General features: G+C 57.9%; 1 protein-coding gene across 1 annotated transcript in view; it reads right to left on the bottom strand.

Annotated features, from left to right (window-relative positions):
* HK1 (hexokinase 1) overlaps positions 1-21007 on the bottom strand; it is a 66284-nt gene extending 45277 nt beyond the window's left edge. Inside the window, exons 1-2 of the mRNA XM_056113428.1 lie at positions 20904-21007; positions 689-851 (exon numbers count right to left, since the gene is read on the bottom strand). Of these exons, the coding sequence (XP_055969403.1) occupies positions 689-851; positions 20904-20966 (226 nt within the window). The 5' untranslated portion in view covers positions 20967-21007. The remainder of the gene's footprint in view (positions 1-688; positions 852-20903) is intronic.
* Positions 21008-22322: the final 1315 nt, after the last annotated feature.

The raw sequence follows: 22322 nt of genomic DNA, 5'->3' as shown, positions 1-22322 counted from the left end.
ATGACTTTTTTCCAATCTCAACTCCCCTTTGCCATTGGTCGGCTTTAGAGATTTTCTACGGTTAGCATATAAGAAATTTGCTCCAATGAGGGTCTGAATCTCTCCTGAGTCTGTCACCTACCTGTTCTTAGGATTGGATGCTTATCTGGAGGCAAAAAGGGATGTGTTGCCGTAATAGAGTTCTGCTAAAAATCAGCTTTCTGTTTGTTCTGGAGCGCTTTGCGTTCTGGAGACATGAGAGCAACCCACAAAGCATCTGCAGATTCCATAGATGCTGTATTTTCTTACTGTAAGTCACTAGACATTCAGGCCAATGAGAACAAATCAGCCTTGTCCAACTACGGTATTCTCCTTGTGCCTGACACGCAACAGACGCTTGGGAGACGTTGGAGGATAGCTGGGTGGAGGGAGGGAGGAAGGGAAGGATGGACGAGTGGATGGAAGTATAGAGGGATGGAGGGATGGATGCATGGCAGATGGAGAGAGGGATGGGTGAGGGAGGGAGGGATGGATGGACGATGGATGGATAGATGAGGGGTGGGTGGGTGGAGGGAAGGATAAGTGGATGAAGTAACCGTTGGAAAGGAGGATGAAGAAATGGATGAATGAAAGAATGAATGAATGAAGGTGAAAAGGCGGATTTCACAGAGCATTCAGTCCTGGGGCCCAATCTCTGGGTGCGACTCACCTGAACCATCAGGAATGGATCTTACAAAAGTTGGCAACATCTTAACTGTAGCTGTTGGATTAAAATCCCGGGAAAGGCCATTCTTCATCTCTCTCTTAAAACGAGTCATGATATCTAATAGAGTTTCGTCGGAGAGCCTCATGGAATACAGATACTTGTCAATCTGGAGAAGGATGAGAAGAAAGAAGGGTGTGAGGCCGTGACAGAGCACAGAGGCTTCAGTTCAAGTCTAAGGCAGGCAGGGCGGGAGTGCCCACCTGCCCGTCACAATCCCCCCCGCTTTGGGCACTGGAACACCCACACTGACACATCACACAGTCATGTGACCCAGAGCAGACCCTCACATGCTCCTGAGTCCCCGTTTCCCAGCTATAAAATGAAGCATCAAGGGCGAGAGGTAGTATGAGATTTAAAGCACTTGCTTGCACACAGCCCACCCCAGCTCAAATCCCAGCATCCCATACGGTCCCCTGAGCACAGAGCCAGGAGTAGCTCGAGCCTTACCTGGGTATAACCCTAAAACAAAACATAGCAAAAGAAGGTACCAAGCAACTCCAAAGCCCCTTCCGGTCCTGGAAGGTTACGGAGAAGCTGCTCCTTGACCCCCAAGTACAAACTGGGGGCAGCGAATGTTTCTTTGGACCCAGAACACTGCCAGAGGCACAAAAGGAAGCTTCCAGAGCGAGCCAGGGAGGGCAACCCCACGGCCCATCACATGACAGCCCTGTAAAGGACTTCGGCTCACCCACGCAAAGACCGAAGTGATAGGGAGATGCAGCGTGAGCGTTGTTCTGGCAAGTTCCGGGAGGCCCTAGACAATGGGGATGGAGCTGGGTCTTGTGTACACGCAGTCTGTGTTCATCGCCAAATGCTCCTGGGTCCTATCCACCGCCCCTCGCCTCTTGGAGAGGGAAGCTACCAGGAAGGAGCCTGAGCCCACCCACCCTCGAAGCTGAGAACCCCATGGTCTTCTGTCCCCGCCTGTGTCACCTTCATCCTTCTGGGCACTATTTGGGTTTGGGTTTGACTAAAAAAAAAATCTCAGGACCCTTGAGCTGAGCTACACCTTTATTATTTTATTATTATTATTATTATTATTTTTGGCGGGGGGGGGGGGCACACCCAGTGGTGCTCAGGGCTTATTCCTGGCTCTGTGCTCAGGGATCACTTCTGGAGGGACTTAGGAGACCATAGGGGCTGCCAAGAAGAGTCCACCCTGGGTCGGCCGCGTGCAAGGCAAGCGCCCTCCCCGCTGTCCTACCACTCCGGCCAGATGGCGGCAGACTTCTGGCTGGAGAAACCTCCGCAGCCTTACTTGGGCATGTCTCGTGACCTGGAGGGGGGAGCCTCACCTGAGACCTGTCTTCCCTGGCTGGGTGCTTCAGCCAAGTCACTCGGCTTTTCAGATTTTAGCTGCCACCCCTGTATATACCCAGGGGATACAGGGGATCTCCCTGGGGGTCAGAGAGGCGGTCCAGTGGGCAGAGCTGAACACATGCTTTCCATACTTCTAGGAGGCCTGGGTTAGATCCCCAGCCCCACATGGTGCCCCGGCACCAGCACAGAGCTGGAAGTCCCCAAGTACCGCTGGGTGTGGGTTACAAAGGAAAAAAGGAAATAGGAGTGTCTCTGACAGGGTCCTTCTGAAGGTTAGCAGCAGACCGGATGTGACAGCAGCACACGGCATCCAGTGGGAATCAAACCGCTCCTGTGCCCGGCCCCTGGAGGAGCCGGGAACCTCTGACAGCGTAAGTAATTCGGCACCTTTCCTTTCCTGGGGAGCCCCAGGTAGCACGAAACCTGATCATGTTCGGCCAGAAAGGAGGCGCCTCGCTGCACCCCACAGTGCTGCAGCTCAGGGACCCCTCCAGGCACCCCCCACCTGCACTCCCAGCAGCTCCAAGCCTTAGGGCAGAGAGCTGCCCACGCCCGGGTGATGGAGAGAACCCGGCCCCCACCCCAGGCTCCCCAGTGCTGATGGGGCTGGTTGGCAGGTCTCTGGCCGGGCCAGGAAGGAAGTGGGGGCAAAGGTGACAAGGTGACAAGGTCCCACCACCCACCAAGGAGGCTCCCGCAGACCACTGAGGACCCCACCCAGCTTCCTGGGCGCCTCTCGCCAGCCCTGGGAGGAGAACTGGCAGCAGAGAGTGGGCAGCGGGGTCCTATTACTCTGCAGAGACTTGTCCTGGGTTGTCCCTTCTGGAGACACACAGTGGCACAGGAACCTCAGGACAGGGCACGTGCTCGCCAAGCCCCCGCCAAAGAGCGTCCAGCAGAGGAAAGAACTCGCGGCCCACGCCAGGGTCCACGTGGACCTCACCCCCCACCTCCTGCTCCCAAAGGCACGGGCACGTTCAAGACCGGGCATGCCCGAGGGAACAGGCTGGCCATGGCACAAACACTGCCCGCACAGGCTGACCCGACCCCCTGTGGAAGGGGACACAGGATGGAAAATTTCCGCCCCCTCCTGCCCACCCACAGAGAGGACAGCAGTGTGATCAAAGCTTCGCAGGGCAGACTTCGAAACACACCTATCAAAAGGGATATTTTACTGGCGAAGGAGACTGAGATCCTGGACAGAAAGGGCTGAAGGACTCTGCTGACCAGGGCTGGGCGCAGCAGGGAGCAATTCCCCTAGGATTCGTCCCAGCACCCCAAAAGTGAAAAGAGGCGGTCAGGCAGACAGCACAGCATCTAAAGCCATTTCCTGGCACATGACTGGCCCCAGTTCAGCCCCTGGCACCATGTATGGTCCCTTCAGCTCTGCCAGGAGTGACCTCTGAGTACTACTCGATGTGGTCCCCAGACCCAAATTCTTTGTTTGTTTTTCAGTGGCCCCAAACACTTTTGCCTCTGCACTCAGGGATCAATCCTGGCAGGCTCCACAGACCATATGGGATGCTGGGGATCAAACCCAGGTCAGCCGGCTTCAAGACAAGCACCCTACCTACTGTACTATATAGCTCTGGCCCAAAAATAATTAAATTTCTTTTTTTTTTTTTTTGGCTTTTTGGGTCACACCTGGTGATGTACAGGGGTTACACCTGGCTCTGCACTCAGGAATTACTCCTGGCGGTGCTCAGGGGACCATATGGGATGCTGGGAATCGAACCCGGGTCGGCCGCTTGCAAGGCAAATGCCCTACCCTCTGTGCTACCGCTCCAGCCCCCAAAATAATTTAATTTCAATTTAGGAAAAAGAAAGACCTCTTGCTAAGGGCAGAACAAAGATTTCAACAGTAGACTCACTAATCTTTTTTTTTTTGTGAGACCCCCTATGTGCAGATGCTCAGGGCTTACTCGTGGCTCTGTGCTCAGGGGTCACTACTGTTGGTGTTCGGGAATTGGGGACCACACCTGTGCGCCAAACAAGCAGTTCACTCACTGTCCCCCATCTCTCTGGCCCTCACTTGTCTTCCTCAGTGTAAGGGACAGGAGGGAGAACGGGGTGGTTGTTAGCATTGCTTTAATAACAGCTCCTACCTGCAGAGGTCTTCTTGCCTTTAAGGCAGGGGAACCTCACATAGATTTTCCCAGGAAAGGCCGGAGCTAATACAGCTGGGAAGGCAATTGCCTGGCACACAACTGACCCAGGTTTGATCCCCAGCATCCCATATGGTCGGTCCCCTGAGCCCTGCCAGGAGTAATTCCTGAGTGCACAGCCAGGAGTAACCCCTGTGCATCACCAGTGCAGAGCCAGGAGTAAGCCTGAGTATCGGCCGATGAGGAACCACCAAATAAACTAACAACAGCAACAAAAAAACCTTTTTCCACTGGGATGGCATCAAGAGATAAAACACGCTCATGGACACCAAGAACGGAGATGCAGCGGGCGAGTAACCCCCACTGGCTTCCCTTTCTTGCAGTGCCATGACCCAGCCAAGGATGCAGAAGATCATTATCTCCATTTTACCGCCAAAGAAATGGAGATCCGAGAGTCTCGCAAAGTCGTGATGCCCACACGAGGGCCCAGCTCTGAAGTCCAGGTCCCCTGACCCTCCTTCTGGGCTTCTGAAGGTTTTTTGGTTTGGTTTTGCGTTTTTTAGGGGGGTGCTCCCAAGCAGTGGTAGGGGGATCAGGAGTCGCTGCCTGGGATACTCAGCCACCTGGATGGGACACTTTGATGCTAAGGGCCTGCGCCACGGGGCTTAACTACTCAGAACCCAGAGGCTCCAATATGCAGATGTGCTTAACCTGCACTCAGGGATCAATCCTGGCAGGAACTGGGGCCATACCAAGTGCCAGGACAGAACCCCAGTCAGTTGTGCACAAGGCAAGTGCCTTACCCCGATCTCTCTGGTCCTCTGAATCTTCTTTTCCTTATTTTTAAGATGGGAAAGTAACATCTCACCTCAAAGCTAGCTATTGAGAATTTTTCAAATAATGTGCAAGGACAAGGTAATTGTTTCTGCACATTTTCTTGACAAAAACCAGTGTCCCTGGGGCTGGAGTCCTAGCACAGCAGGTAGGGCATTTATTTGCCTTGCACGCGGCTGACCCAGGCTCGATTCCCAGCATCCCGTAAGGTCCCCCGAGCACCGTCAGGATTGATTCCTGAGTGCAGAGCCAGGAGTAACCCCTGAGCATCACTGGGTGTGACCCAAAAAGCAGGAAAAAAAAAAGTGTCCCACCCTCTCATCTCATCATCACATTCCCCAAACATGTGATCTGCATAAAGCACACAGTTACCTAAAAAAATAAGAGAAATGCAACCATTATTAGCCCATTTTACAGAAGAGAAAACTAAGAACTAAAGGTAGGTAGCAATGACGGCGAATACAACATCTCCAGCAAAATTCTGAGACTGGCTTCTGAACTTTTTTTAAAGCGACAGGAAGTGACAGTATGGATAAGAAATACACTTATTGAAAATAATCTAACAACACCTAAGTAGATGAAAGTAGAAAAAAGGCATTCTCTCCGCAGTCTGCCCAGCGATGGTCCCTATTCCTGACGTCCTAGACGGTCCTCCAACCTCAACCTCAACCAACACCCCAGCCAACTGAGGCTGGTTTCTTCCCTGTTACAGGAACAGAACCACCCACCGCGCACATCCTTCTGCTCCCAAACCCTGTCCCTGGGGACAGCCAGTGGTCACTTCAGACTCGCTCAGTCCACGCTAGGTCTAGGAGGGAGCGTGGAAGGGGACCCATGCCGCCAAGTGGACTCTGGTTGGCCACCCCACAGGGCACCTCTTCCGGCCTGCTGTGCGGGAGGGGCCCTGGAGGTGCTGCTGTGTCCTGCCGGGGGCCGGAGCCATATGGCACAGCGGGTAGGGCGTTTGCCTGACTCTTGGCTGACTGGGGTTCGATCCCCAGCATCCCAAATGGTCCCCCAGTACTGCCAGGAGCAATTCCTGAGTGCAGAGCCAGGACTATCGCCTGGTGTGACCCAAAAAGCCAAAAAGAAAAAGAAAAAAAAGTTTCCTGTTGGGATAAAAGGTGGGAACTCCAACGCAGGGGGGTGGAGGGGAGCACAGGGGGTGTCAGAGGCCAGAAGGGCTCCTCGGGGCCGAGGGCAGTGATGGACGTCTGGCCCCCACGCCGGGTCCTGGCTCAGCCGGAGGAAGCAGGCCTCAGCCTCCTGGAGTGAGGAGAGACCCGGGGGGACATTCACGCCTCCCCTCAAGCAGCAGCTAGGCAGGAAACGCCCAGCTCTGGGGTCCTGCCTCAGGGCCTCGGTTTCCTCTGTGCCCGCCACAAACTGTCAGGTCACCAGAGCCAGGGAAGGAAGTTCCAGGCCCAGGGCTGGCCCCCATCTGTGGGGGAGGCGGGAGGGGAGTGGCGGGGCCCATGAGGGCGGGCAGGCACCACCTCCACCCACTCCGGCCCCCAGCCCTTGTCCCAATCCCTCTTCCTGCCTGCCCGGGGCCCCGGGCTGCCCCCTGGGTGACCCCAGAGTGCTACTGGCAGTGACCCCAGGTATCCACCCTCCTGCTCAGCCCCTGGCAGCTGGTCCAGAGCAGGAAGGGAGTCGGGCAGGGGGGTGGGGGAGAGGGCGGGAAGGGGAAGGCAGGGGGTGTTACATTTTTGAGTAGGGAAACCTTTTCCTCTGGCCCCCTCAGGCAACCTGGGACACACTCAGGGGTCCTGTCCCCTCCAGGGTGCTTCCCAGGGGTAGCAGGGCTCCGACAGTGGGGAGGGCACCTCCCTTGCACACAGTTAACTTGGCTTTAACCCCCGGCACTGAATACAGTCCCCTGAGCACAGAGCCAGGAGTAATCGCTGAGCACAGAGCCAGGAGTAATCCCTGAGCACAGAGCCAGGAGCACTTCCTGAGCACCACCAGGAGCGATTCCTGAGCACAGAGCCAGGAGTGACCCCTGAGCACCGCTGCATATGTTTCCCTCCCTACCCACCCACCCCCCGCCCCCAAAGCTGCCTCCTCCCCGGGCCCTTCTCTGAACTCACCTCCTCCTCGGATGGACATGCCATGACGTGCCCCGCCGCACACCGGCCGCCCCCCTCCTCAGCATCCCCTCGGCCGTCGCTGTGCGCTATGTAGGCATGAACTTGCCCCAGCAGACGCGTGGTGCAGGGAGAGAATTTCCTGGGCGCTGCGGCCACACGGGCATGGTCTGTACCTCCAGCTAGACGCCGACCGCCAGTGCCCAGCGCGTGGGGCCCATGTTCCGGGGCCGCCTGGGATCCCCAAGGGTCCGTGACGGTTCTGCTGGGCGGGAAGCGCCTCTAGCTGGGAGGTCTCCCGAGGGGCTGCTGGCTCAGATAAGGCTCCCGGGCTCCTTCCCCGAAGGGCCCAGCCCTTCTCAGCACCAGCCCCTCGCTCCCTCTCCCGGGGCTGCGCGTGGCTGGCTGTCCCCTGAGCTGCCTGTTCCAGGCGATGCACTGGCCAATCGGGGCCCCCCACCCCACCCCCATGTGCGGTCACAGCAGGGCCCAACCAGGAACTGGGACCCTCAGTGCGACAGCCGAGCCTCCCGGGACCACAGAATGCCCCCAAACTGCAGAGAAATGTGGGGCGAAGTGATAAACCGCACTTTGCAGGAGAGAAGGAATGAGTGGTGTGACAGAACACGGAAGGGAAAGCCCCTTCCCTGGTCCCTTTGTCCCAGCTCAAACACCGGAGCTTTCTGCGTTTGGGTTTTAGGGCCACACCTGGTGGCGTGTCTAACTCAGGGGCCGTTCTCAGCTCAGGGGTCCTTCCCAGAGGTGTCAGGGGACCAACAGGGCTAGCCGTGACACCCGGGCTCCAGGCCCGTTGAGCTATCTCTCTCCCCGGCCCTCGGACACAGCTCTTGGCACCTTATCTGTCATTTCATTTCTGCTTTGACACCCGCTGCAAGCAGCTCAGGGCCGCCGGAGCAGCCCGCACAACGTCCACCCCAGAAACACCGACTTCCGTTCGCTCCCACAGATCAGGAGGAAGGCAGGTGCCCCCCACACTGCTCGTGATGAAACTGAGGTGAGAAGCTACCCAGAAGGGTCAGCGTGGATGGGGAGGACGCTTCCACCAGCCCCGGTCCGTCTGCACACACGCAGGCCAGAGGTCAGCATTTTATTGGTTTTATGTGTTGTTGTTGGTTGGTTTGGGGGACACAGCTCAGGGCTTACACACTCCTGGCAGTGCTTGGGGGACCAGATGTGGCGCTGGGGATCGAACCCGGGTTGGCCACATGCAAGGCAAGCGCCCTACCTGCTGTGCCATCTCTCTGGCTCCCAGCATTCACCCAAAGGCCACCAGCCCTCGGCAACCAGAGAGGCTCCGGCTAAAAGGCTCTCCCTTGCAGACCCAGGCTAAGACCCCGAGGTCCTCTGGGTGCCCTTGGCACCCACTCAGAGGCGTCTCCCCGTGGTGGGTCAGAAAGGATGGGAACAAAGCTGTCACGCTGCAGGGACTAAAAATAAAGGAGGCCCCGGCTCCCAAGGGGAAACAGGACGGCCCAGGAATGCGGCAGGGCCAGAACAACAGGCTTAATTCACAGCCTCATTCTGCCCAGTGGTGCTGGCCTGGGCAGGGGCCAGCCTCCGGACACGGACACGGGCCCAGGGGCTGGAGGGCGGGACGAAGGCTCCCCTGGGCACTCCTATTCTCCCTGAGGCCAGGTCCCCAGGAGGACGGAAGGCACAGACACCCCAGAACCTTGGGACCCCCGGAGCACCAAGGAAGGTGCTTCTACTTCCGCGTTTGCTTCCTGGTTCTCTTGCCAGGTCCCTCTGGATCGGAATCGGTCTCAGGCACACTGCGGAGCCACACCCCACCCCCAGCTCCAGCAAGCTGGTCCCTGCCCTCCCCAGGGACCAGCACACGGAGCTGCACGGTGCTGTGGATTCCTCAGAACATGGATCTGCCTGGCACTAGGGGTGTGGTCAGGACCCACGCTCAGGGCTCTGCCCCGCCAGGCACCGCAGGCAAACACCATCCCGTCTAACACATGAGGAAACCGAAGCCTAGGGACCTGGATGGGCACCTGCTCAAGCTGCAGAGACCTGCAGAGATTAGGGATAGGGTGGGGGTGGGGTGGGGGGCTGTTTGATGCGTGAACCCCGGATCCCACAGGAACCCGCTTCTCAAAACCTTAAGTGCCTCTCTCTGCCTAACTCCAGAGTCATGGAATTCACTGACCTCAGCAATACGGCCTCCCCGCAAGCAGAATGCAAACCAGAAACTCTTCTGGGGACTGGGAGTGTCCGGAGGGTTGGTTGAAGCCAGAGCCGGCGGTGCTCAGGGCTTACTTCTGCCTCTGGGCTCTGGGATCGCTCCAGCCGGGGCTCAGCCTCCCCTAATCAGTGGCAGGGATCAAACCGGGGTCGGCCACATGCAATTTCTACACTATCTCTGTGAGCCCAAAGACGCTATCTAGGGGTTCTTTCTAGTAACCTCAGTTAAGAGAACAAACCCCCAAACAAGAAACACGTGACACTCATTTTCATAATTTTCTCATCCCTTTATATCAACATATTTATCCCGTGTATTCAGTATTTCAAAAATCACTACTGAGCAATCCTGTAGATCTTTCTGTTGTACAAAGTCTCAGCAATTCTATACTTGTTTTTTTTTAACCCGAAGTGGGAGAAAGTCCACAATCTGGGCCACAAGGAAGGATTTGTAGAGGGCTGGAGCGATAGCACAGTGGGTAGGGTGTTTGCCTTGCACGCAGCCAGCCTGGCCGAGCCAGGTTCGATTCCTCCACCCCTCTCGGAGAGCCTGGCAAGCTACCGAGAGTATCTCACCGCACAGCAGAGCCTGGCAAGCTACCCGTGATGTATTTAGCATGCCAAACACAGTAACAACAAGTCTCAAAAAAAAAAAAATGGAGACGTTACTGGGCCCGCTCGAGCAAATCGATGAACAACGGGAGGAGAGAGAGAGTGTGAAGTCAGTGGAAGAGGGAATAGAAAAGGATTCTTCTTTCCTTCCCCTTGGATTGAAGAACTTGTGGCTCCCAGGCCATCAAGACCCCAATCAATAATCCACCCATAGCCCAGGCGCTGCCCCAAGAGCAGAGACGTTGGAGCAGGCCAGCAGCCAGCCCGACAAACACCTCAGCTTGTCCGGTTCTGCTCCCAACCTTGTGCCAGGGACCCAACCCCAACAATCGTACACTTCCAATTTGCATTCTCTGAACCTGCAACGGTTTCTGCCTTAGAGCCGAGGTCTCCCGAGGTCAAAAAGGCACTTTTCTCGGGGCCTGAGCGGCAGCTCAACAGGCTGGGCCTCTGTTGTGCATGCAGGGGGCCCAGGCTCGATCCCCAGCACCATACGGTTCCCAGAGCACTGCCAGAAGCAACCCCCAAACACAGAGCACTGCCAACTGTGACCCCAAACACACACACACACACACACACACACACACACACACACACACACACAAAAGGAAGGGGCTTGAGAGAGAGCACAGCAAGTAGGGTCCTAACCTTGCACTTAGCAGACACGGGTCTGATCCCTGGCCCCACATGTAGTCCTCCGAGCACCGCCAGGAGTTGGAATCACACCCGGCGATACCAGGAGTGACCCTGAGCACAGAGCCAGGAGTAAGGCCTACATACTGCTGGGCGTTGACTCCCAGACAAAAATAAGAAAGAGGGGCTGGAGTGATAACACAGCGAGTAGGGCGTTTGCCTTGCACAAGGCCAACCCGGGTTCGATTCCCAGCATCCCATATGGTTCACTGAGCACCACCAGGAGTAATTCCTGAGTGCAGAGCCAGGAGTAAGCCCTGAGCGTTACCGGGTGACCCCCCCCCAAAAAAAAAGAAAACAAACACTAAAATAGGCATTTTCTACTCATCCCTGGAGTTAGGGATTATCTCATGCCCAGAAGTCAAAGACAAATCCTTTGTTCCCTTAAGGGGTTACTTCCTTTTCCTTTCCCCTTCCCTGCCCTTCCCTGGCTGGTTGCAATGACTGTGGGTCCTCCCTGCAGTTGTGGTGCTGCCCACAGGGACCACAGTGCTGGAGGCTGGTCGGGAGGGGCTGCTCTGACCTAGCGGGGATGCTCAGGTGCACCCCGGCTGTGGTGCCCACTGGGGTCTCTGCGGTGCTCACACACGTGCTTGCTGGGGGCTGCACTCCTGCCTGGCTGCGTTCACACACGCGACTGTACCAGAGACTGTCCACTCGATTGTGGTACCCAGTGCCCCGGCAGCTGAGCCACAGGACCACGCTTTTTTGACACATATGGGCAGCACTGAGGATGGGGGTCACCTCCTCGCACATCCCTTTCCATTATGGGGGGGGGTGCGCACCCAGAAGTGCTCGCAGAGGCAGTACCAGGGGTCCAGTTCGGCTGCATGCAAGGAAGGGGCTTTAACCCCTGTGCTCTCTCCAGCCCCCTTACATGACTTTAATGTAAAAACGTCCTCTACTGAGAATACCCTGGGCCCCACCGGGGAGGGTCAGGGAAGCCGCTGATTAAGGGGCTCTTGATTCTGTGCACCCTGGGTTGCCCTGAACTTAAACTCTAAAAATATCAAGTTGGGGGGCTGGAGTGATAGCACAGCGAGTAGGGCGTTTGCCTTGCACGCGGCCCACCTGGGTTCTATTCCCAGCATCCCGTATGGTCCCCCGAGCACCGCCAGGGGTGATTCCTGAGTGCAGAACCAAGAGTAACTCCTGTGCATTGCCAGATATGACCCAAAAAAGCAAAAAAAAAAAAAAAAAAGTTGGTTCCTTTCTTCAATACAGCCTTGATTTTTTTTTAATGTGTTTTATTTGTTTGTTTGTTTTTTGGCTTTTGGAATCACACCCGGCGATACTCAGGTGAGTTTTTCCTGGTTCTGCACTCAAGAATTACTCCTGGAGGTGCTGAGAGGACTCTCTGGGATGCTGGAGACTGAACCTGGGTCGACCGCGTGCCAGGCAAATGCCCGGCCTGCTGTACTATCGCTCTGGCCCTGTCTGTCTGTTTAAGTCAACGAGATATCAGACTTGCCACCTTTCAAGTGCAAGAGGGCCACAGGTAGCCGGGGCCACTGCTGTGGGCACCCAAGGCTGCAGTCACGTCCCCAAGCTGGGGGCCTGGCCCTGGAGGTCACTGCAGTGCACTGGGAAGGCTGGAGCTCTTCGAAACAAACCCCGCCCCAGGGTCATCAGGCTGATGTGCATCTCCACCCGGGTCCTGGCACAGGACCACCTCCAACAGGGACACTGGCGGGAAAGCAGCCTGGCTGGAAAGACTCACGACATGCAGCACAGGAAAGCACTTTGGAAGTGGAACCAAACTCGGCCACCTCGGTGAGGCCCCGCACCCCTCTCGGAAACGGGGTCTGACGGGGAAGCAGGGCTGAAGGCCAGCCCCACGTGTCAGCCCACTGCGGCGGGTCCGGGGAACTCCAGAGGCTGGGAAAGCGCCGAGCGGCCTCCAGGGAGCGGGGGAGGGACGGGTGGACACCGGGCAGCGCCAGCCGCCCCCAGGGGCTCTTTCAGATGCAAACCAGGATGGGGGTGGGGTGGGGCGGAGGGCAGGGGTCCCGGGAGGAACTAAAAGAGCAGGGGTAAGTCCCTCGGATTTGACAGCAAAGGACTTAATTGGGCCCGTTCTCTTCCCAAGTGGAGAAAAGGTTGGTCAGCCGGCAATCTGGGGGTGAAGAACTTGGGGATGGAAGGCCTGGTGTGTTCGGGTCCGAGGGAAACCTCCCCACCAGCTCTCACCTCCTCCAGCCCTCCCCCCTCCCCTCTATTTCCTTCCCACCCCTCCGCCAGCTCAGCGTCCCCCTCCCCCATCCCCCACCAGCCCAGCTCGGCCCCTCGCCTCCTCGGCAGTTTACCCAAACAGGTTTGGAAAACCAGGCAGACACCTGACAATGTCCCTGTCCTGGCCATCTGGAAACCTTGGCAAGTCACTTCCGTTTCCTTCTGTATTTTTTCCCCCCTCAGGGGCTGAGGGGGTAATGATGGGTAGGGTTGGGCCACACTGGCCGTGCTGGAGGTCCGATGTGGCGAGTGGTCTCCCAAACCCTGAGGACTGAGGGGAGTCAGCTCCAGCACTTACCGGGTCTGGCCTACAACATAATTAATTTTATTTACGAATGTGGAAAACGGTGGGGGTAGGGGCTGGAGCGATAGCACAGCGGGTAGGGCGTCTGCCTTGCACGCGGCAGACCTGGGTTCGATTCCCAGCATCCCACATCATCCCCTGAGCGCCGCCAGGATTAATTCCTGAGTGCAGAGCCAGGAGTAACCCAAAAAAGCAAAAAAAAAAAAAAAAAAAAAAGGTGGGGGAGCAGGAGCCCTGCCTTCTTTGACCCCGTGGGTCTGAACAGTGACTTCGCCAGGCCAGGGGAGTCACTGAGCCTCGGGGTTCTCAGCCACAAGGAGCCAGAAATCGCACCCCCACCGCACTCTGAGGGCGTGGCCCCATGGGAGGCCTTTAGCATCCGCCTGGCAGTCAGTACGACCAGCAGGGCAGGCTGGCTTCCGGAAAGTGCTCTCTCTAGGAACAATTCCGAGACCTGTATTAGTTCCTGCCCCTGCTGGGGTCCCCAGGGGCGGGGCAGGGGGCAGCCACAAAAAAGCCCGGAAGCAGATGGATGTGACGGGCCGCTGGGTGCCCGGGGCGGGCTGGCTGCTGCTGGCCGAACGCTTCATCTTCCCCGCCGGCCGGCTGGCCTCTCCTTTTAGGGAAGACAGTCGGACGCAGCTGCCGGCCCGCGCTGGGCACGTTTCAGGGGACTGATAAGCCAGCCCGGTGGAGGGTCAGACCTGCCCAGGAAGAGACGGTGTGCACGCGAGGGAGTTTTCTTTCCCGGGGACGTTTCACAGAATCCCCCAGAGGAATCGGGGCGCTAGAGAGTCCTCCTGAAGCATTTCTGGGCCTCCCCCTTCTGACTCCCCATCCTGAGCGCGGGGGAGGGGGAGGGATGTGTGAGCAGTGGCAGGTCAAGTTACTGTGGGCTCTCCAGCAACTGCAGCCCTGGTGCTCTGCTTCGTAAGGTCAATCAGGAAACGATCTGCCTCCTTTCGACCCAAACTCCAATGCCACCCTGTGAATGGAAGTGACTGAGAAAGAAACACACTATTACAAACGACCTATTAGCACACGGTTAAAGGCCTGGCTGCACTAGGGGTGCCTGTGGGAGGGAGAACCAGGACCAGTTTCTGTGGTTTGGGGATCACACCCGGCAGTGCTCAGGGCTTACTCCTGGCTCTGGCGATCTATGGGGTGCTGGGGCTCGAACCCGGGTCTGCGGCGTGCAAGGCAACTGCCTACTTGCTGAACCATCCATGTCTCTGGCCCCCGGGGAATAGAAGCCTCCCTGAGCCTGGAGAGGGGACACGTAGCCAATGCTTGAAGATCTGGGAAGATCACAGAGGCCCCGGCAGCCAGTGCCAGTCCGAGACCCGAGAGCCCAGAAACGGAGGGGGCGGCAGAGCACCACTAAGACGTCGCTTTGTGTACTGGGAAGAGAGTGGGTGTTCACACAGCATTAGCCCAGAGAGTGGTTTAACTACAGGAAACAGGCATATGGATCGACGTGGGGGAAAGATTCCAAATATAGACTGCCACTGAGCCTAAGGGGCTGGAGTGATAGTACAGAGGGGAGGTGGCTTGCCTTGCATGGAGCCGACCTGGGTTCGATCCCAGCATCCCACAAGGTCCCCTGTGCACTGTCAGGAGTAATTCCAGAGTGAAGAGCCAGGGGTAATACCTGAGTACTGGCTGGGTGTGGACCAGGAAAAAAAAAGGGAACGTTGAGCTTAAAAAAAATAATAATAATAAAAGTTTCAGATACACACAATACAGCAACATTTACAAAAGGTGAGAAACATATAAGGTTATAGATTTTATACCCCTTAAAGATACATGTGTAATGAAAGTATATGAACAAGAGGGGGCCAGAGAGGACAGCAGGGAAGGCACTCGCCTTGCATGCTGCAGACCCTGGACCCCAGATGGTCCCCCAATCCCTGCCAGAAGCAAGGCCTGGGCACAGAGCCAGGAAAAAATAAACCCTGAGCACAGCAAGTGTGTATCGCTCTCCCCCCCAAAAAATAACCAAGACTATGAAAACATGCATAATGATGGGGGCAGGAGAGCTTGGCAAGAGAGGGTCCTGAAGGCGTGAGGCCACTGGGTTGGATGACCAGTGCCACGCCACATGCTGAGTGACACGGGACATCAGTGCCATTCGGACCCCCATGCAGCAACAAAGAGTGTGTTCCAATGGACAGCAACCAAGGGGTTCGAGCACCACAACCACACCAATCAAGTGTGTGACCCCAGTTACCGCCCACAACAAAAGGGGGGAAGCCGGTCAGAGAAATGACAAGAAACGGGGGACTGGAAAATGAACCGGGTGGAGAGAGAGTACAAATCGCAAGGCACTTGCCTCTGCCGGCGGCCTGACCTGTGGTCCCCTGGGACTCGTGGAAAGTGCTCTGCCGGGTGTGGCCCGAAAACTAGCCGTGACCCAAAGAAATAAAAACTAATAGTTACAAACAAAAGGACTGATGGGGGAGGGGCTCTGGGGGGCGGGGGTATGAAATGACAGAACTTGAGGAAGAAATTCATCGCGCCAACAAAGCCGGGTTTCTCTCAAGACGAGAAGCCGAGGGAGCCAGAGCGGCCCTCGGGAGCCCTTCCAGACTCTGTTCTAAGACCTTAGGAAAGTCACATTTCCTCTGGGCCTCCAGCCTTGTTTCCAAATGGGGAATTAAAGTCTCTCCCCACCAGGCCGAGGCCGAGGCCGGCAGGACGCCCGCCCGAGGGAGCAGCAGCTGGGGGGAGGAAGCCTGGGAATAAGACTTCTTGTCCTGGCAACCTGGCCAGGTTTCTGCAAGGTGAAAGGTGGGTGCGCCCCCGTCAGTGTAGTCATGCTTATTGTTGAGGGGAGGGGCAGGCACGCGTGCACACGCGTGCACACACACAACACCCGTACAGTATTTGGAACTGCTTAGATCTGACCATTAAAAGGAGAGTAGGGGGGCTGGAGCGATAGCACAGCGGGTAGGGCGTTTGCCTTGCACGCGGCTGACCAGGGTTCGATTCCCAGCATCCCATATGGTCCCCCGAGCACCGCCAGGAGCAATTCCTGAGTGCATGAGCCAGGAGTAACCCCTGAGCATCACGGGGTGTGACCCAAAAAGGAAAAAAAAAAAGGAGAGTAGGGTAGGCACTATACCATAGAAAAATAAAGACTGTGTTATTTTTTATTTAAAAAGAAAAAAGAAAAAAAAGGAGGGTGGGGCACTTGCCTTGCACACAGCAGACCTGGGTTCAATATCCAGCATCCCATATGGTCCCACCCCACCTTCCCTGCCCGGCTCCGCCAGGAGTCATTCCCAAGTGCAGAACCAGGAGTGAGCCCTGAGCATTGCCAGGTCACAATACTAAAGTAAATAAACAAACAAAATGGAAGGAGAAAAGAAAGTCCAACTTCAACTTCCTAAGCAAGCGCCCATTAGACTCTGCCGGGCAGAGTCTATAACATTCCCAACGCATGTCTTAAAGCAGCTTCCAAACTGGAGATTTCCACCCTTCGCCCCCTACTCCCCTCGGAGGTGTGGCTGCAGAGCCCTCTAAGCCCTCCCGGTGCGTATCATACCGTGAATCTTAACTTCTCCTCCCTGAGAAGGGGGCCCGGTTCTGCCCGGTCTCCAGTTCCCTGAACAGAACCAAGGATGCAGTTTTTCATCAGAAACAACCATGTCCCCCGCTCAGATGTGATTCGAGAGACTTCCAGCAGTAACTCCGCACTGTGCGCTGACCAGGGGCCACGGCCTCCCCGTGGTATTTCTATCAGCAAGATTCCTGACTCAAGCCCAACTGGAGGCAGTCCCGGCAGGCTTGGGAGAGCTTGGGCGTGGGAAGGCACGAAGCAGGCCCAGATGTGAAAGTCCCTCACACCCACCCACTCCCCGGCTTACTCCCTCACGACGGTCCCAAATTATCAGACCAAATGCAGCCGCCTGCCTCTCCGGGAATGTGCAGAAAACTCCACCACCACTTGGTTCACCTGTAAAAGGCCGTCTCCTTGGGGCCCCAGGGGTCCCCACTCTGAGGGTCAAGGAGCGCCACACTCGGACCAACCTGGAGGAAGGACATCTCGACTTCCACCGGAGACCCGGTTCTGACTTCTCCGGAGAAGAACTTCTCCCTCTCCCATCCTAATCACGTAACACACTCACCCTCCCCCAGGCCTCCAAACCCTCCTGCTGAAACTGGCGAGAGGCCAGTTACCTGGGCTCAAAGGAATTAGCCCATGTCTGGGACTCCGATGGAAGGGATCTTTCCCGAAGCACCTGTGTGCTTCCTTTCCCCTAAAAAAGCAGGAGAGAGTCAGCGAGAGAGTACCCGGGGGTAAGGCGGTTGCCTTGCACGGGGCTGATCGGGGTTCAAGCCCTGGCCACCCCACAGTGTCCGCTAAGCCCTGCCAGAAGAGTGCAGAGCTGGGGTAAGCCTTGAGCACTGCCAGGTGTGGCCCCCAAACAAACGAATAAAAAGAAAACGTATGTGTTGTGCTGTGTTTAGACCACAATACTGTGTTCAATGCCACGACACCTCTCTCATAGTCCCCCATCCATCAATATGACAGTCACAGTCTGGAGAACGGGGCTCCATCCAGGAAGCTAGACACTTGACCTATTTCAACTCAGGACAAATTTATTATCAGGCAGACTGACTCGTCTGCATTTATTCCTATCTACTGTATGTAATGGGCCAGAGCGATAGCACAGTGGGTAAGGCATTTGCCTTGCACGCGGCCGACCCGGGTTCAATTCCTCCGCCCCTCTTGGAGAGCCCGGCAAGCTACCGAGAGTATCGCCCACACTGCAAAGCTTGGCAAGCTCCCCATGACGTATTCGATCTGCCAAAAACAGTAACAAGTCTCACGACGGAGACGCTACTGGTGCCCGCTCAAGCAAATCGATGAGCAACGGGAGGGCAGCGCTACTCTAGTGCTGAACTGCCCGTGTGTCTCCTGGGCCGAGGGGAGAGAAAGGACTGCCTTCTCGCGGGTTTCTGCATCCCGAGCAATCCTGAAGAGCTTCCCTGGCCCCAGTCCATCTACCCTCTTCCCATCCACAGGCAAGAAGATTAAAGTGGGGAGCCCCAAGGATGCCATCTTGGGAGCCCCACAGGCTGCCGGGGGTTGAAAGGCTGAATCATCACGGCCTCCCGGGCTGGAATGTCTGGGGTACGAGTCTTCACTGGGCCTCTGCCAGGCAGAAGGCAGCACCCGGCTCCCGCTGGAACCAGAGGGCTTAGCACCCTGCACCCACACGCCAGAGCTGCACACGGTCAAGTGACTGGCAGGAAGGGCTGCGTTCCAGGAGAGCAGATGCCACCCCGCAGCCACACAGGTGGGGGGGAGAGGGTGTGGGGAGAAGGCTGATGACAGGGTCGTGGGAACAAGCACCCTTTCGGTCTCCAGACCCGGAAGCTTCCAGGGGCCACGCCCACGATGGCTGTGCCACTCACTCAGCCCAACCGGAGCAGCACACAGAGCCAATGGTGACACGCCCGAACATCATGTTCTACTTTCCATTTGATTTTTTGGTGTAGGGGCCATCCCCTGCTGTGCTCAAGGTCCTGGGATCAGAGGTCATCCCTGGGAGCGCCAGGGTGCTGCGGATCAAGCCGAGATCAGCCACATGCAAGGCAAAAACACCTTAAACTATCTCCCCAGTCCCATCCCGATGTTTTGAGGGGTCTGGACCTCAGGGGCTACTCCTGACTCTGCTTTCAGGGACCACTCCTGGGGGTGCTCGGGATATGTCATGCTGGAGATTCTAACTGAGGTCAGCCACATGCAAGGCAAGCGACTGACCCCTCTTCTGTACGATGTCTCTGGCCCCCAGCCTATTGTGGCTTTGAGCATCTCCTGACCAACAATGTTACCTGGGAGAACTCTGATCTCATGATCCTCCTCCGTGGGCAAGGTGAGAATGTCAGAATCCCAATCTCAGAGGAGGAGGGAAGTAAGGACCCAATAATACAGATGTCACACCAAGGGGTGGAGGGGGACTACAGGAGCCTGGTGGATCAAACATGAGGGGGTCGATGTGAGTCCGGCCACCGTGGGCCATACTAGATATGGTGGGCCTGGTAAAACAGGTCCCTTGACTGCAATCCAAACTTCAGTCCAACTCAGGGGAAACCACCAGGGCTGGGGGTCAGGTGTTGTGGCTGCCCGAGGCTTAAATCGTCCAGGTCCCCATTCCTAGGACCTGGTGACACGTGGAGAGCATGGCAAAGTGGCCCCACCTTCCCCGTGTGAAAAGGGAACAGCCACAATGACACACGAGAGCATGGAAATGACCCCTGCAGTGTAAAGACGGCGGCTCCCGGTTGGACGCCAGGCCCAGGATGCCCCCCAGAAATAATCAAGCATTCCCGTGGCTGACCTTCAGAGTCATCTCGGTCACTGCCTTCTGGTTTCTGGGCCACACCCAGCAGTGTTGGGGGGGGGGGGAGGGTGCTGGGTGGTCATTACTGGCCAGGCTTTGGGTGTGCTGGAGATGGAAGCCAGGGCTCCCCCATCAGCCCTCCGAGTTTATCTCCCTGTCTCTGTCATGTCAAACTGGGAGACACCACGGCTCCGGGCCTGCATCCTAACTAACCACCCCGCGCTGAGCCCCACCTCTGCAGGACCCCACAATCCCAGCAGCAGCCCCAGGCCCCAGCTCCTGCCTCTCAGGTGACTTCTAGGAGGAGAGAGTTCTCCAGGGTTGGTGGGCCGGCCTGAGTCACACCCAAGCCCCGCCCGCCTCTCACTCCGAGGTGCCAAGGATGAGGTCCACGCCCTGGACAGGCCTGTTTCCCATTGTGGAGGAGAAGAAAACGGAGGGAGCATCCCTTGGCTGGCAGGGCTGCAGAGCCAGTCGGTCCGCCGCTCCGCCTCTCACCTGGAGGGGCACCCCTTGTTTGAACTCACAGCCAGGCTGACTTCGGCCGGTGGTAAACCAGGGTTTACGCTGGCTGGCTGGCTACTGCGTAAGCAGGACAGGTCAGCCCCACGGGGCGTGGGTGAGCCGGGTGTCTCTCTCTCTCTATGCCAGGCGGGCACGGATAAAATGCCTAGACTATGTCTTAAACACACACACACACACACACAGACACTGGCAAAGGCAGCCTTTGGGGGAGAGGGACTTTGCAGCCCTGCTGGGAGCCTGCATCTTCATTTTTCACGCTGGCTGGACAGGGGGGAGGTGTGTGGGTGCATGGAGCTGCATCCCGGGTGGGGGACCCCCATCTGCAAGCCTCCCCGCCTAGGCCTCCATCCGCCTCAACAGCTGATCGGAAATTACAGCTTCGCGGCGAGGGCACGAGCAGAAGAGGAAGGGGGAAAAAAGAAAAAAAAAAAAACCTAAAAAAATTCCATTCGCACACGCCGCTCCAGACCCGAGGCCTAGGAGCAAAGTTTCCGGTGGCCCCGGCGCCCCTCCCCGTTCCGGGAAGCCCCGCCGCGGGTCACCCCGACCCGGGAGGAGGAGGGAGCAGGCGCGACAGCTGGGGGGCGGGCAGCCGGCTCCCCCGGGGCGGGGACCCCCGATCTGGGATGCCCGGCGGCGCGCGCGCGGCTCCTGCATCCCGGGGACCGCTCCTGCGCGCAGCCCACGGGGCTCGGACCCTGGCCAGCAGGGGGGCTCCGCGGGCACCTCCCGGCGCGGTCCCCGGGCCCGGCGACCTCGGGGCAGCTTCAAGGACACTGCAGCGCGCCTCCGGGGCTCGGGGCGGGGGCGGGGGGGGCTTTCCCGCGCCCCCCGACCCGTGCGCCCCGACGCCCCCCGTGCGCCCGGCCCCCGGCCGCTCACCTTCTTGACCTGGTCATCCTTGAGCTCGGTGAAGTAATAGGCCAGGAGCTGCGCGGCGATCATGCTGGCGGCGGGCGCGGAGCCGGGCGGGCTGCGGTCCTCCTCGGGCGGCTGCTCGGGGCTCCTCCCCCTCCTCCTCCTCCTCCTCCTCCGCGCCGTCCTCCCGCGGCTCCTCCCCCCGGCCCGCGCGCTCCCGCGGCGGCCCCAGGGTGACAGCCGGCGGCCGGGCCCACCCCCGGGCGCCCATTGGCTGCCGCGCGCCTCTGCAGCGCGGGGAGGCGGGCGCGGGGCGGGGGCGGCGCGGGGGTCCCCGGGCCGGGCATCTCCCGGCACGTCCCCCACGTAGGGCGGCGGCGCACGCGTGCCCGGCCCGGGAAGCGCGCGCGGGGTGCGGGGTGCGGGGTGCGGGGACGCGGGGCGCTGCGCCCGGGGCCTGGTGACGCGCTCCCGCGCCCCGGCTCTCCGCCACCCCGCGGCCGTGCCCCACCCAGTGCCCGCGGGCAGCCCCGCCCCGGCCCCGGAGATGCCCGAGCGCGCGCGGCTGGCACCCCAGGGCTCCCCAGGGCCCCCGCGCGCAGCCCGGCCCGGCCTTGCTCTCCGCCCCGGGGGGCAGCGTGCAGGCCGGCCTCGGTGCCACCGTTCTGCCTCCTCCTCGGGGGAATCCCTGGAAAATCGCCCCGGCCTCGTTGGTGCTTAGATCGCTCTTGAGAGCGACCCTGGGATTCCTCGAGTCGGTGCCCGGGTGTGCCCGGCGCCACCGGGAGCTTTGCCGTGTATTTTGGGATCCCAGAATGGAAGTCGCCTCCGCCGGGGCGCATCGTGTCTGGGTGTTGCAAAGCGCGCGCGCGCACACACACACAAACACACACTCACACTCACACTCACACACAGCCCTGGATCCCGTGGCCCTAGGGGCCCCCAGTTCGGAGCACTGCTCCCACCCCTGGCTTTATTTAGGGTTGCGCCCTCCTAGTCAGCTGGGCTCTGATCCTGTTTCCTCACCTGCAAGTTGGAGGCCCTCATGCCCACCCTTTCTGAAATGCCTGCCTCTAAATAATTGATCATCGGAAGGTTGTTGTTTTGTTTAGTTCTTAATCAGAGGAGTAAGGGAAGCTGGTAGATTTCAGGATTTCCACTTAAATTCCCCCCCCCCCCACACACACACACACACACATTCCTTGCCCTCAGAAGGCCTAGCAAGATTCTATTTGTAATTTTCAATTTTCCAGAGCGGTTCATTATTTAAACTTAGAGCCCCATAAGCCCAGGATGTCACGCCTGTACATACACATACCAGGAACAGAAAGGATTCGGGGGTCTCCATCTAGCACCTCCATCAAGCAAGGCTGAGTGGATGGAGAAGTAACAGGCAGGTCCAGCTCTTGCCGTGCACATAGCTCACCTGGGTTCAATCCCCAG

The sequence above is a fragment of the Sorex fumeus genome, unplaced genomic scaffold, assembly GCF_029834395.1.
Source record: "Sorex fumeus unplaced genomic scaffold, SorFum_2.1 ptg000020l, whole genome shotgun sequence".
Taxonomy (NCBI): Eukaryota; Metazoa; Chordata; class Mammalia; order Eulipotyphla; family Soricidae; genus Sorex; species Sorex fumeus.
The sequence above is the reverse complement of the archived record's forward strand: the minus strand, read 5'-3'. Positions and strand labels throughout refer to the sequence as shown.